Below are 13,889 nucleotides of genomic sequence, written 5' to 3' on the forward strand. Positions count from 1 at the left end.
ATAAACCGCCCGCAGGGGCGTGCTGGGTGTTTTATATATATATATATATCAGCTAAATGATCTGTACTTGTATAAGGTCACCGTGTTCAATTCTGAGAGGATGTTAAATTCAATGATAATCCGCTCCAAAGGTGCTCCACTCTGTGTCGCCCATATCTGACCTGTAAAGACTACAAAGTCATTTTCTGTGCCTAAAGAGGACGAAGTGTCTGAACCAGAGCTCACATCTTGATAAAGACAGCAGATTTTTGGCTGTTAAGCTTTCATTTTCACTCCTTTCACACTCTAGTACAGTCCAGTGATAAGAAACAGATAATTGAAATTTAAATGATGCTGACAAAGGCATTTACCTACTGCTCCTGTGAAAACGTAAGGAGACACAAGACACCTCTCAAGTGTGTCCTGGCTCTGCAGCTTCCTCCAAGTTGGACACGCCCAAAATGCCTCATCTAGGAGGCGTCCACGTCAGCTGACTCCTGTCGATATGCAGGAGGGTACGTCTCTTTTGAGCTCACAAAGGTATTCTTTGGGTTGCTACCTGCAGATCTTGGCCATGGAGGGCAAGAATGTAGACTGACAACAGACCAGTAAAACGTCTGCAACACTGCCGAGGCAGGACCAATCCTACTGTCAATTTCTTCAACAAGCCCCTGATATACTTAAACTCTGGCACTTGAGGACGAAATTCATCCCCTACACTGATTTTGCACTCCACTCTTTTCCATCTGAGAACCATGGCCTCAGACCTGCAAGTGCTAATTCCCGACCCAAACACTTCAAATTCAGCTGCAAACTCCTCAAGTGTCAGCTGGACGTCGCCATTTGATGAAGCCAAGAGGGCCACGTCGTCCACAAAAAGCCCTGACGAGCTCTCGAGACCACTGGCTGTGATACCCTCTGCTCCTCGGCTGCACTTAGAAATTATGTTCATAAGTTGCCACTGATGAAGAGAAAGAGTGGCAAAGGGCAACTCTGGTGGAGTCAGTCCCACTGGGAATGACTGAGACTTAATGCTGGCAACATGTTCGTCAGGTCCAGCTTGAGTAGAAGTTTAACAGAAACCTTTCTTTAGCTGGAGGATGAGGGGAGGCCTGTACTCACTGAGGCTGTGTGCAGTCCTGAAGGTTACACATTCTTCGGATGGGTTTGGGCCTCTTGCCAGCGTCGCAGTAGCCTCGATGAACCATCTTGGTGTCTCCCTTTTTCCGACATCCATACTTGGTGTACTGAAACCCTGTCCAGAAAACCCCCACCCCCAAAAACCCCATGTTTTAATTAGAAAGACAGTTTACATCCTTTTACTGGGGTTTGACTTTCAAACTTCAAAGTTCCTTTGCAGTTACTCAAGTCACATTTTTATATCTAATTTCCTTTAAGTTTAAAATATGTCTTAAAGCTTTTGTCTACTTTTAAGTTAAATACCAGCGAGCTTAAGCCTGCTGACATAAAATCTTAGAGGTGTATTCAGGCTAATATAAATATAACACAAGCATGTGCAACATCAAAAAGGGAAAGAACTGCAGTTAACAGTTCAAGTGTGAATGTGTGAATGAGACACGAAAGTGCTTTAAGTACTCGAGTATAAAAGTGTTGCATCAGAAACACTCCATTTACCATTATGGGATATTTAGTAAGCTGGAAAAATGTGTAATTTTCTTTTGCAGGATTACAAATTTCATGCTGTTCCCACACTAAAGGTCAGAGTAGAGGTCACATATCAAGTAGATATAATAAGATGCAAAATTTGACAAATATTAATGTTGTATCAGTTTGTTTCTTTGTTTGAAATATTTGCAGCTATGAAGTCGTGAAATTTAAGCTCACAGTGACATCTTTGTTGGCCAATTCTGCAGATTTGAAATGCTGATGCTCTTCGCACAGGGATGTTTAAAAACCAAACATAACATTTGACATATGAATAATACCAAAAAACACAGTAGAAAAATGATAAATGAAGTTTTTTTAGGACTCATGACCATCGGGAGAAAAGAAAAAAAAGGTTAGGGTAGCAAAAATCAATCTTATATCAAGTACCAACCTTATCTTTCCTACACTAAGAAACAGTGAGTACTGCCAATAACACCTTTTCGATATTCTGTGTATCCATGCAAATGAAAAGACTTTGTGGTTAGAAGTGCATATAACAAATGCATGTCAATCATCTTGTTTGAAGACAAAATATTTGGTTTAATTAGCTCACTCAGTCAATAATTTCTTACTTCAAAGACACAGCTTGAGAATGTGGATAAAAGCAGATCATCACAAACACCTATAGACTGAATGACTGAATATGAAACTTCAATATACAATTTTAATAATTAGATGAAAAGTATTTATTCGTCTTCATTCATTTTTTTTTTAAGTGAAGGTAGTTTCTGAGTTTACCTCCAGCACATGGCTTGGAACACGGAGACCAGCTCTTCAGAGCCCACTCATAGGTCTCCTCCTGGATGACATTGTTATTGTTGATGGGCACCGAATCTTCATGGATGATGTACTTATACATCAGAGTCGACCGTGTCTCATTGTCCTTTGGTATAATCTAGAAATCAAAGGAAGTTAAACCATTATACCATCATCCTCCGTGTCTAATATCAAAACACGCAGAAAGATTGCCCTCTCTCAAACACGGCTCCTGATTGGGTGGCAGATAATGGAGGAAATAGAGAGGAGAATTCATGGGCAAGTTGAGATGCACCAGTTTTGCTCGTGTCCCCGTCTCAGAGCTTTTCATCTGGATCAGTTTAAGATTTACAATTATATTAAAAGACACGATATATAAAGTTTGAAAGTGAAAGACGCATAACTGACAGGATAACTGACAGGCTTGCAGGAAAAAAAGAATATTTCATTTGTGGAATTAACAACTCTTTAAAACCTATGAAAGGCTTTTGTGTAAATGTGTAATCGACAGCTTTTCATGGTGTGTGCCATTCATTTTACATCATCGTGTAATACAAAAAACACAAGATGAGTAATAATATAAGTTATGAAGAGTAGCCTTGAAGTGAAATAAAATTCAGCAGTTGACTTCAAATTCAAACATTACGTCGTCACCTCTTCACCACAGAGTGTCTATTACTGTGCTACAGAAAGGAGGAACATGGAGAAAATCTCAGCATTTCAGCATCTACCTTTTGGCTTTTAGGTCTCGCTGAATGAAGTCTTTTCAAAGGAGAATGCAGTGTTAAACTTTTTGAACATACTTTAGAGTCTTTCTTTAAAAAGGAGACTTTTCTGTTTTGTACTCAGGTGCCCTTCAGGTCAGGCTCACTGCAAAGCAGAGCAGCCAGATGGAAATATGAAATGTTTGGTGTTTATTTCATTTTTACAAGACTCGCTAACATTAAAGCAGTTTGAAAAACAGCTGAAGAGGAAATGAGCTACGGACGTTTTCTTTCTTTCAGTCATTCAAGTCTAGAAGCCTGTCCTGGTTGGAAAGCGGTGACTCGAAGTCCCAGCAGCTACTAGTGTCGTGGCTCAAGAGTTGGGGGTTCGCCTTGTAATCGGAAGGTTACAAGGTTGCCTGTTCGAGCCCCGGCTTGGACAGTCTCGGTCGTTGTGTCCTTGGGCAAGACACTTCACCCGTTGCCTACTGGAGGTGGTCAGAGGGCCCGGTGGCGCCAGTGTCCGGCAGCCTCGCCTCTGTCAGTGCGCCCCAGTGGGTCCTTAGGGACTAGTAAAGCGCTACACAAATACAGGCCATTTACCATTTACACCTCACCAAGTGTGGTCAATTAGCAATTCAGCCCAAGCAACACCTGGAGACTCTTGCACTGCCACTGCAAAGAGAAGGCGTTCCTCGTGTTAGACCTTAGTGTAGAAAGGAAATGAAGCCTAACAAAAGCGCCTGGGCTTGCAGTGCAGCAGCAGCTTTTGTTCCTAACTGTACCCAGCAGTGAGGATTCACAGACCTCCCTGTTCCCTGTGTTCTGCTTTGGTTTAGAAGCTAACGTGCTGCCGCATTAACAGATATGAGCCGTGACTTCAATTCACAGAGTAACATTTTAAGTGCTGGAATCACAAATGGAGCCGAAACCACTCGAGCATCTATACGGACCAGTGGGACATTTGCATTAGAGATTTAAAGCTTTGTTATGTGCCACAGACGATTATTTAATTTGCTTGGCAACCTTTAAACTGTGTTTTCCTCAGCGGATGATCGTTTGCTGAACTATTACAGGTGCAAGGCAACATTTGAGTGTAATGTCAGGAGTCCTAGGAAAGAAATGCATGGTGTTCAGAGTCTGTTCCTCTTGTACTCATACAAGTCTCCTGTCTGGAGGTTAGACACTGGTTCATTTTGGATCTCACCATCTTTGTTAATCAGATGTGATCGTAGATGAGAGGGTTCAGTGCTAACGATTAAAGTTTGGAAGATTCATCCACAGATGAGTTCAGGTTAAAGGATCCACCCACCTCCCACTCAGAGCAGGCCTTCATTATAAATACTGTAGGTTGAGTTTCAAGTATTTATAATTATGACAGGAAAATATCAAACTGGAATTTTTAATCTAACAGGCTACATGTTTATTTTTGAGTCTGTGGGGTTTGACTGGCTTTTGGAGTCAGACTCGAGTAGCCAATTAAGGAACTGCAATCTCTGCACTTGTTTGTGTATTGTTGCTTTGCAAACACTCACGCTGAGACAGATTCATTAAATGTTTTAGGAAAGACTTATAAAAGTAAAACATTTGATCCTGTTCAAGAAAACACACATCCAAGCCCAGACGACTTATCAGCAAATATTATCTTCATTGAGTTGACAACACATGTTGCAGAGACACACAACTGAAACATATTTCTGGGGTCACAGACGATGGTGGTGATGTTTCGATGTTCACACTGTCACAAACTAACAGCTGGGTAAGTTATTGTTGCCAGTTTGCAGTCACTTCCATTATAATCTGTCATAACTGCAGCACATTTGGATTCTTTGGTTTTGTGCATTTACATGTTCACACTCATGTAGAGGTTTTCTTAATGACTTTGTAAGCACTTTTTTAAGTGTCTTAATCAAAGACAAAGAGATTTACCGATTTGTTTTTATCCTTGACTTGTACTCAGAGAGAACATGAAATATTTAAACGATTTGCACACTGCGTCCTTAAAATCTGCGAGATTAAACTCCATGTTTTTTCAAGTTGCAGGAGAAAGTTCCTGCTACGTCGCTCGTGTTTTTCTGACAAAGCTCTGTTCCTGGGAAAACTCATCAGTTTCTGTCACATCTGTTCTCTTCGATACGTTTGGAACAAACACGCCTGTCTAATTATTTTCCTGTCATAAAAGAAAAACAGCAAATATCCCAGACGTGGCAATTTAGAAAAGTCGACCGATGTGACATGCAAGAAATTTGAGTTGATGTCCACGAGAGAAAAACGATGATTAGAAAAATAGAAAGTAGTTTCTTTGTTTTTTAACAAGCTTCTCATACAAGTGAGACTTGAGACTAGATGAGATTCTAATAAACAGAAACCAGGGGAAAATAAATAAATCACCCTGTCAGCCATGACTGCATCATTTGATCACTTCCTCTTCTTTACCCCTTGAAAGTCTACCAGCAGCAGCCCATATTTCAGCCGGCTGGATGTACATCAGATGTTAGTGAGGGGGTCTCTGCCTGTGCAGCTGCCCCTGGAAAAACCTGGAAATTACTCTACCCACATCTTCACTGATATTTCCTGAGGTGTCAAAACTCATCATTAGTGATAAAGGGGATGTGAAAAGTCCAGTGAAAATCATCACTAAACGTCCAGTTTATAAGTGATGAATGTAACGCAGCTATTAATTTTGCATTTTTTCCTCCTCGCTGCTGGCTATGGTCTCATTAGTAACTCTGACTGTTTTTCGACCTGTGGGAGCATTTTGAATGAGACGGTCCCCTGCTGCAGTGGGACTGGCTGTAAAACTGTCCTAATAGGCAGTTAAAGTCTGGTCTTCAGGGCACTGACTCAATTTTATGCACTACTTCAGTTCTCTTCATGTCTTTTGGGATGACTGAGAGTCAGCGTTACCCTTTTCTGATGCTGGAAAAACCATTTCTCCATTGATCCGTGTGCACGGGTTTGTTTCGTTAATGTCATTCAGACACACAGTTGTGAAAATAGTTGTTCGCATGGTCACCAGGTCCTTTAGGCATTCAATTTCAAAGTGCCAAGTGTTAGCTCGACTTATATATTTATTATATTTACACATAAATATATGCCCCCCCCCAAAAAAAGAACAAAAAAAACCAACTCAAATGCCACACAACCCTTTTAACAACAAGCACCCACATTCAAAGAATTGTAATTCCACTACTGTGAATCACCACAGTGGATTTAAATAAATCAGTTAAGGCACAGTCATTAATTTAGCAGGTTTATCAAGTATTGCAATAACTGTTTCAGAATTACAGCTATTTTTGTACGTAGTCCTCCATTTTATTATTTTACATATACATTTTTTTTCCTGGGGACCCTGTGACACCCCATTGAAGAGCCGTAGGCTGTGGCTCTCTTAAGATCTCACTGTTGGGTTTGTAAGGCCATGTTACTCCTAAATTTCTATCTTGTTCAAAGAGAAGATATAAAACACAGTTCTAAGCTAATCGACTTTAGTGTTCTCCTTTTAAAAAAAAAAAAGAATCGATAAGGAATCGAATCGTTAAACAGAATCGAAAATGGAATCGGAATCGTTAAAATCTTATCAATACCCATCCCTACATTTAACCATTTAAATCAGCCGTGTTGGATCAAGGACACATCTAAGTGTTTGGAAAAGTGTACTGCTAAAAGTACTTTTATTGCACTACATTATTTCACTCTTGAGCTGCTGTAACATGAATCAAGCAGCTGAACTGCCACCTCAGCATGCACGACACAGAGTCTTGCTAATGGCCTACTAATGTTATTCAGGTGTGTTGCAGCAGAGACACATGGAAAAGTTTCAGGACACCAGCCCTCGAAGACTGGAGTTTGACCCCCGTGGCCTAGTAGACCATTATGGAGGAAAAATAATAAATAAATAACGTCCAAATTCTCACGGCCCTGACTGTATCCATGGCATTTGAATTTTAAAGTTTCACCAAAGCCATCACGTGCAGCTTGGAGTTGATTTGGAGGAGGCTGAACAAGTATCTATTTCTACGATCAGAGTTAAAAATACATAAGAAAATAAGAAAATCTGAGTAAACATGAGTGCTGACATGTAAAAGTGTATTAACGCTCATTGTCAGTCAATTCTATCGTGGAAGCAGAGTTACTAATTATTCCTACTTGCTCACGAGCTGCATGTAAAATATTCTGCTGGATATTCATCGCATTTTCATAAAAACAGGCAAAGCATCTGGGGAAGAAGGCGCATCTGATGATTATAGCTGCTGTATTGTGGTAAAACTAGCTCATTCACACTGCTTATTGTGCTGTAATTCACTGGCTTGTGAGCATAACAGGGTGATAATCAGATGAATGCAATAATCTGATGTTAAAGAGTCAAAAAAGGTGCACTGAATGCACTGAATGTGGAAATGCTTCTGAATGGCTTTCATGAATTTTATGTAAAATATGTCTCTTATCGAAATGTGAGACGATGCATTTCCATCAAGCTGCATGCACAAAAACTTTACTGTGAAGAACTTTCTTCAACTCACCCTGAGTCAACACACCTGAATCACATGATTAGTTCGTTACCAGGCCTCTGGAGAACTTCAGGACATGTTGAGGAGCTTTTTTAGCCATTTAAATCAGCTGTGTTGGTTCAAGGACATCTAAAACCTGCAGGGACACCGGCCCTCGAGGCCTGGAGTTGCCCACCCCTGCTCTATGGTGTATAACGATATTTGTCATGTATTTGAAGCTTGATTAATGACTGACTGTGCACCACCAATGTGAACCACTTAGATGCGCACTAACTTATGCTGTAAGTCCTTGTCTAACATGAATATTTGTACCATTACAAATTATTACAAATTATTTTTGTCACCATTCGTGGCTCATTTCAAGAGACTTTTTAAATATTTGCCCAGTGAAAAGCCACTTCCTGATGAAACTGTGGATATTACACTCTCCACACTCTAGAGAACCCATCTAATTTTCCTGTATATATTTTCATCTGCTTATTCAAGGAAATGCATTATTGAACTGCAGGCCTTTATTGCCACAAAGTAACAGTACGTTTATTATGCTTTATTACAGTTTGAATATATTAAAACTGAAGACTGCATTCATATGTTTTCAGAAGTGTAACCTCCACGCTATCAGAGAACGCTATCTCGCTTTAGTTTTAGCTGACAATTGAACAGCTCCAGCCTCTCAACCAAATAAAGTCTGCTGTGAAAAGAAAAGAAGATTACGATTAAATTAAAATCATGACAGGAGGAGGAGGAGGAGATTAAAAGATTACGTGAAGTACCCTCAGAAGGTCTGCTAGATGATGTTAATGCAGCACTACGGACGATACCTACAGCCACGATTACAGAGACTAACAAGCTGATGTACAATACGGCAGCAGTGATCAGTGAGATGCTTGGCTACAAGTTGAACAGCCACAAGGGGCAGTACCCTCCATGGAAAAGGAGGCTAGAGGCTAAGATCAAGGTAGCACGGAGGGAGGTCAGCCAACTATCGGAGCTGCAGAAAGGCGCGATGAGGAAGGTGATAAGAAATACAGCAAGCTGTCCATGCCTGAGGCCTTGGAAACTGCCAAGCAACAACTCACAGCCTTGGCCAGCTGCTTGAGGAGGTACACCAGAGAGATAGAAGGCAGGAGAATAAACCAGCTGTTCTCCACAGAACCAGCAAAGGTGTACTCTCAGTGGCAAGGGAACAATAAGAGAACAGCACCACCAAGGCTGGAGACGGAGCAATACTGGAAGAGCATATGGGAGAAGGATGCAACCCATAACGGCAATGCTCAGTGGCTAGTGGATCTGAGGGCAGACCACAGCGACCTCCCCGAACAGGGTCCAGTAACCATCACAGTGGCAGATCTCCAGTATGAAGAGTTGGACAGCACCAGGGCCCGACATGGTTCACGCCTACTGGCTGAAGAAGCTGACTGCACTCCACGAGCGTCTGGCAGCACAAATGAACCAGCTGCTAGTTAACGAGAGACACCCGGAATGGCTAACCGAAGGTCTGCTGGATCAGACTGACCAACCTGTGCACTGCCTGGATTGATTACAAGAAGGCCTATGACTCAATGCCCCACACCTGGATACTGGAATGCCTAGAATTGTACAAGATCAATGGGACCCTAAGAGCCTTCATCAGGAACTCAATGGGGATGTGGCGGACAACACTAGAGGCCAACTCCAAGCCCATAGCACAAGTCACCATCAAGTGCGGGATCTACCAAGGAGATGCTCTGTCCCCACTGCTGTTCTGCATAGGCCTGAACCCCCTCAGTGAGATCATTAACAAGACTGGCTACGGATACCGACTACGGAACGGAGCAGTTGTCAGCCACCTCCTGTACATGGATGACATCAAGCTGTATGCCAAGAGTGAACGAGGCATCGATTCACTGATCCACACTACCAGGCTATACAGCAATGACATTGGAATGTCGTTCGGACTGGAGAAGTGTAGTCGGATGGTAACAAAGAGAGGGAAGGTAGTCAGAACTGAGGGGATTGAACTACCAGAAGGCAACATTGCAGACATAGAGGACAGTTACAAGTACCTGGGGATCCCGCAGGCAAATGGGAACCATGAAGAGGCCGCTAGAAAAGCTGCAACCACCAAGTACCTGCAGAGGGTCAGGCAAGTCCTGAGGAGTCAGCTGAATGGTAAGAACAAGATCCGGGCCATCAACACGTACGCCCTGCCCGTGATCAGGTACCCTGCTGGGGTAATAGGCTGGCCAAAGGAGGAGATAGAAGCCACTGACATAAAGACAAGAAAGCTCCTTACCATGCATGGAGGGTTTCACCCCAAGTCCAGCATCCTGAGGTTGTACGCTAAGCGGACATAGTGGTGGTAGACAAACAGAAGAAGACGGCCGTAGTGATCGATGTAGCGGTTCCGAATGACAGCAATATCAGGAAGAAGGAACACGAGAAGCTGGAGAAATACCAAGGGCTCAGAGAAGAGCTCGAGAGGATGTGGAGGGTGAAGGTAACGGTGGTCCCCGTGGTAATCGGAGCACTAGGTGCGGTGACTCCCAAGCTAGGCGAGTGGCTCCAGCAGATCCCGGGAACAACATCGGAGATCTCTGTCCAGAAGAGCGCAGTCCTGGGAACAGCTAAGATACTGCGCAGGACCCTCAAGCTCCCAGGCCTCTGGTAGAGGACCCGAGCTTGAAGGATAAACCGCCCGCAGGGGCGTGCTGGGTGTATATATATATATATAAATATACACACACACACACACACACACACACACACACACACACACACACACTAGAAAGCATGGTGTTTGGACCAATGATTGGATAAAAGCAGAAGTATGTGGATGCCTCAGTCGGTCATGGTTTTGGAAACTAAATGCTGAACCTCCTTCTCAGTGGCTGCGGCCGCCAAAGCTGTCATAATAACACTGCACCACAATTTTAAAGCATCCGACTTAGCAATTAAAATCAAGCTTATGACAAAGGTGACCCCTCAAACCCAACCCAGAGTGACGAGAACTGTTAATAATGGCAGAAAGAATCTTTGGGAAAAATTTATTTGTGGAGACTTTTTGTTTCAGGTTGACCCCTGTCTTATCCAGGGAGGGGGCAGGGTTATGACTTATACTGCAGTCAGACACCGGGGGGCGATAGAGATGGTTTGGCTTCACTTTTTGTGGGCGTGAGATCGTCTGCATTTTCTGCAGTCACTGGTTTCTCTCCGTTGAGTCCCGATGTCCTAAAAATGTCTCCAAATGAATCATTTCATGTGACAGATCCTTATAATTTGTCCTCTCAATCACATAATAATCATGGCTTGCCCGAGCAGCAGACGAACCAATATGACACTACAAACCTCACATTGTGGAGTCGTTCAAGTTTCAGTCATGTTGTATTTGGCTGAGAGTAAACCAAATGATGGAGGTCAGGTCTTTCCTTCACTGGCAGATTTAGTCAAGTTCACGTTTTCTTTGATCTCTACCAGGTTTGATTGATGCACCTTACAGTAACTCACTCACTGCTCAGCAGGAGAAATCCACAAGTCCAGAGAGCTGCTCCAAGGAAAACGATCATATGACCACAAATATGTGCTGTGAATCAGCTGCCTGTTAGTTTTGGTTTTGATTGGAAGATTTTTCCGCTGGTTTTAAATGATTTACATGAGAGCTCTACTCATACTGTACCCACGATTTTCTAAACTGTCTAAACCTGAATAATAACGGTCCTCTTTTAAAGCCCTCTTTAGTGTCATTGCACCTGTTGAGGTTAGGAGCTGCAAAATACAGTTGCTACTTCACTAAAGTAGTAGTACTCAGACTACTTTGCAAACAAAAGTGTCATTTTTGCATTTGAGTAATGCAAAAATTACAACAGCAACAACAAACAAACAACCTAATGCATTATTTTCTGTTGTTCTTGTGTTTCTTGGCAGATAGCTCTGTGCTAGTGTCAGCTCGACAGCAGAGTGAACTGCAAACTGTGTTTGGTGAAACCGAGTGCATCTGCTGGTGCCCCAAAATGGCGATAGCTAGCACTGAGTTCAGCTAAAGCTATCAGTCTAGGATAAATAGATGAGCTGGCTGGTGGAGGTGATGCAACCAGTATGTGGTTGGTACATACTGGTAGGAGTCACAGTGGAGTGTTTGATCGCACAAAACTCCTGTTAACTTATATTTCTGATCAGGTAACATTACGGTAACACTGGAAGGTCCAAAGTTACTGTAAAAAGTCATTTAAATGTAACTCTGGGGACCAAAACAACGTTAACTCGTTTCGTTTTGGTGCACCATGACAGCCTCTGCTAGGTCTTGTTGTTTTTCACGGTCATGCCGATGTCTCTACGCTCTGATCTCAGTTTCACTGCGTCTGTTTTCCCTCGTGCTCACAGAGAGGCGCAGCGATAAAAGAAGGGAGCAGCTTAATACTGTACATCAGGGGTGCCCAATCCCGGTCCTCGAGAGCTACCGTCCTGCAGCTTTTAGATGCATCCCTACTCCAACACAGCTGAATCAAATGGTTTGATTACCTCTTCAGCATGCCATCGTGTTTGGCAAAGGCCTGATAACAAGCCATTCATTTGATTCAGCTGTGTTGGAGTAGGGATGCATCTAAAAGCTGCAGGATAGTAGCTCTCGAGGACTGGGATTGGGCAGCCCTGCTGTACATGTATTAAAATCTTCCCAGCAAATGCAAATGTGTCTAAAACAACTGAAGGGACTGACTCGTTCAAATTTATCTCAAGTAGTATTTTATCTTAGGGATAAGCCTCTTCCTTTGGAGACATTCTCATATGGTGCATTTAAATAACACTAATGATTTTCAATAATTAAAATCTAACAGATAGCCGTAGAAAATAAGTGATAAAATGGATTTTGGGAGACTCGGGCAGGAGGGATGAACTGTTTTAACGCTCATTATCAAGTAAATAGCCTTCTGAATGAATTCATATATGAGTGCGATAGATAAGGAAGTGTTATTACCAGCACCACCACGGGGTCGTGCAGAGGGCCATCGGTCTGCAGCGTCTCTACGTCGCCCTCGATGATGTAATGCCATTCAACGCCCAAGTCGATGAAGCTTCTGGACTTGACCTCCTCTCCTTTGCCGTTGAGGATGTAATGCCCCGTCGCCTGGTTCTTGATTGCTGTAATCAGTCACTTGTTATAAGCTGCTGACAAACTTGAAATAGCTTTACTTTCTAGATGACAAAGATCAGAATTATTCACAGCGAAAGAAAATGCACTCTCAGAGCAGTCACTCGGAAAAAGACCGTGCCTGAACAAAAGCATGTCTGAACTATTCCTCATTCTGTGCAAAACAAACTGCCAAACTCATAGTTTAATAAAACTTGTGAGGACAAAAATGAAAACTGGCATGTTAATCAGATGCTTTAAATACATATAAATGCATTTAAATGCATCGAGTGGGAAAAATGCAACACAAGTAAAAGATGCTAAAAGGATGTTGCAGATCATTTCTTTCTTTCTGCTGCTCAAGTTTTACTTTATGCTTTTAAAAAGCATTTAAGATGATCCACTGCAGCACCCGTCTGCTTTACAACAGTTTTTAACGATGCAGTCTCCAACCACTCATCAGCTCTGCATCCTATTAAAACAGGGAAAGTAGTTCCTGCTGGTTTCAGCTGTGCTATTTTGTTTGAAGTGCACCATTATTGTCAAACATCCAATAATTAATTTAAAAACACTACTATTAGTGGTTTATACCAGCAGGCAAATGAAAAAGTTCACAGAAATTTAAAGTAAGTATGTGAAATCGCTAATTTGGATCATATCATCTTGTTTCGGCTGCATCTCCAACATCCTGCAGCCTCCTTCGCTGCATCCTTGAACCTCTTTCTGTGGTCTTCCTCTGGCTCTGCAGCATCGTCTTCAGTGTGAACCTTCCCCCTGATATTTATAATCCTGTTCTGTCCGAGCATCTCCAGCTCAGCCACCTGTTTTTTCTCAGTGCCGTCATGGTGGGTCTCAGCAGCATCTCTTCACCCGGTCCAGCCTGCCTGCACTCTCTTCTTCATCTCTCCTGTCCACTGTCCTTTGCTTTGGATGGTTGACCCCGGATATTCAGACTCATCATCTTCTCCTTCCATCCTTAAGTACACTGTCTTGCTTCATAACCTTAATTTAAACCACTGATTCTTTTGTTTGGTAGAGAGGTGCACAAACTTCTCAGAGCCTCACATCTAACACAACTGTAGGCTCTACGAGACACCGTTCAATAACTCTAATAACACAGAGTCCATTTTTAATGGAGTTATTTCATTTTTCTTACTTGTTCCATTC

General features: G+C 42.4%; 1 protein-coding gene across 2 annotated transcripts in view; it reads right to left on the reverse strand.

The window, feature by feature from the left end:
• adamts3 (ADAM metallopeptidase with thrombospondin type 1 motif, 3) overlaps positions 1–13,889 on the reverse strand; it is a 152,975-nt gene that overhangs the window by 18,909 nt on the left and 120,177 nt on the right. For both annotated transcript variants that reach the window (XM_085426493.1, XM_085426492.1), the window contains 3 exons: positions 12,570–12,733; positions 2,386–2,542; positions 1,102–1,234 (listed from right to left, as the gene is read on the reverse strand). In XM_085426493.1, coding sequence (XP_085282619.1) covers positions 1,102–1,234; positions 2,386–2,542; positions 12,570–12,733 — 454 coding nt within the window. The remainder of the gene's footprint in view (positions 1–1,101; positions 1,235–2,385; positions 2,543–12,569; positions 12,734–13,889) is intronic.

This window comes from Rhamphochromis longiceps, linkage group LG12 (genome assembly GCF_057381845.1).
Source record: "Rhamphochromis longiceps isolate RC_006_pf linkage group LG12, R_longiceps_female_GT1.1, whole genome shotgun sequence".
Lineage (NCBI taxonomy): Eukaryota > Metazoa > Chordata > Actinopteri > Cichliformes > Cichlidae > Rhamphochromis > Rhamphochromis longiceps.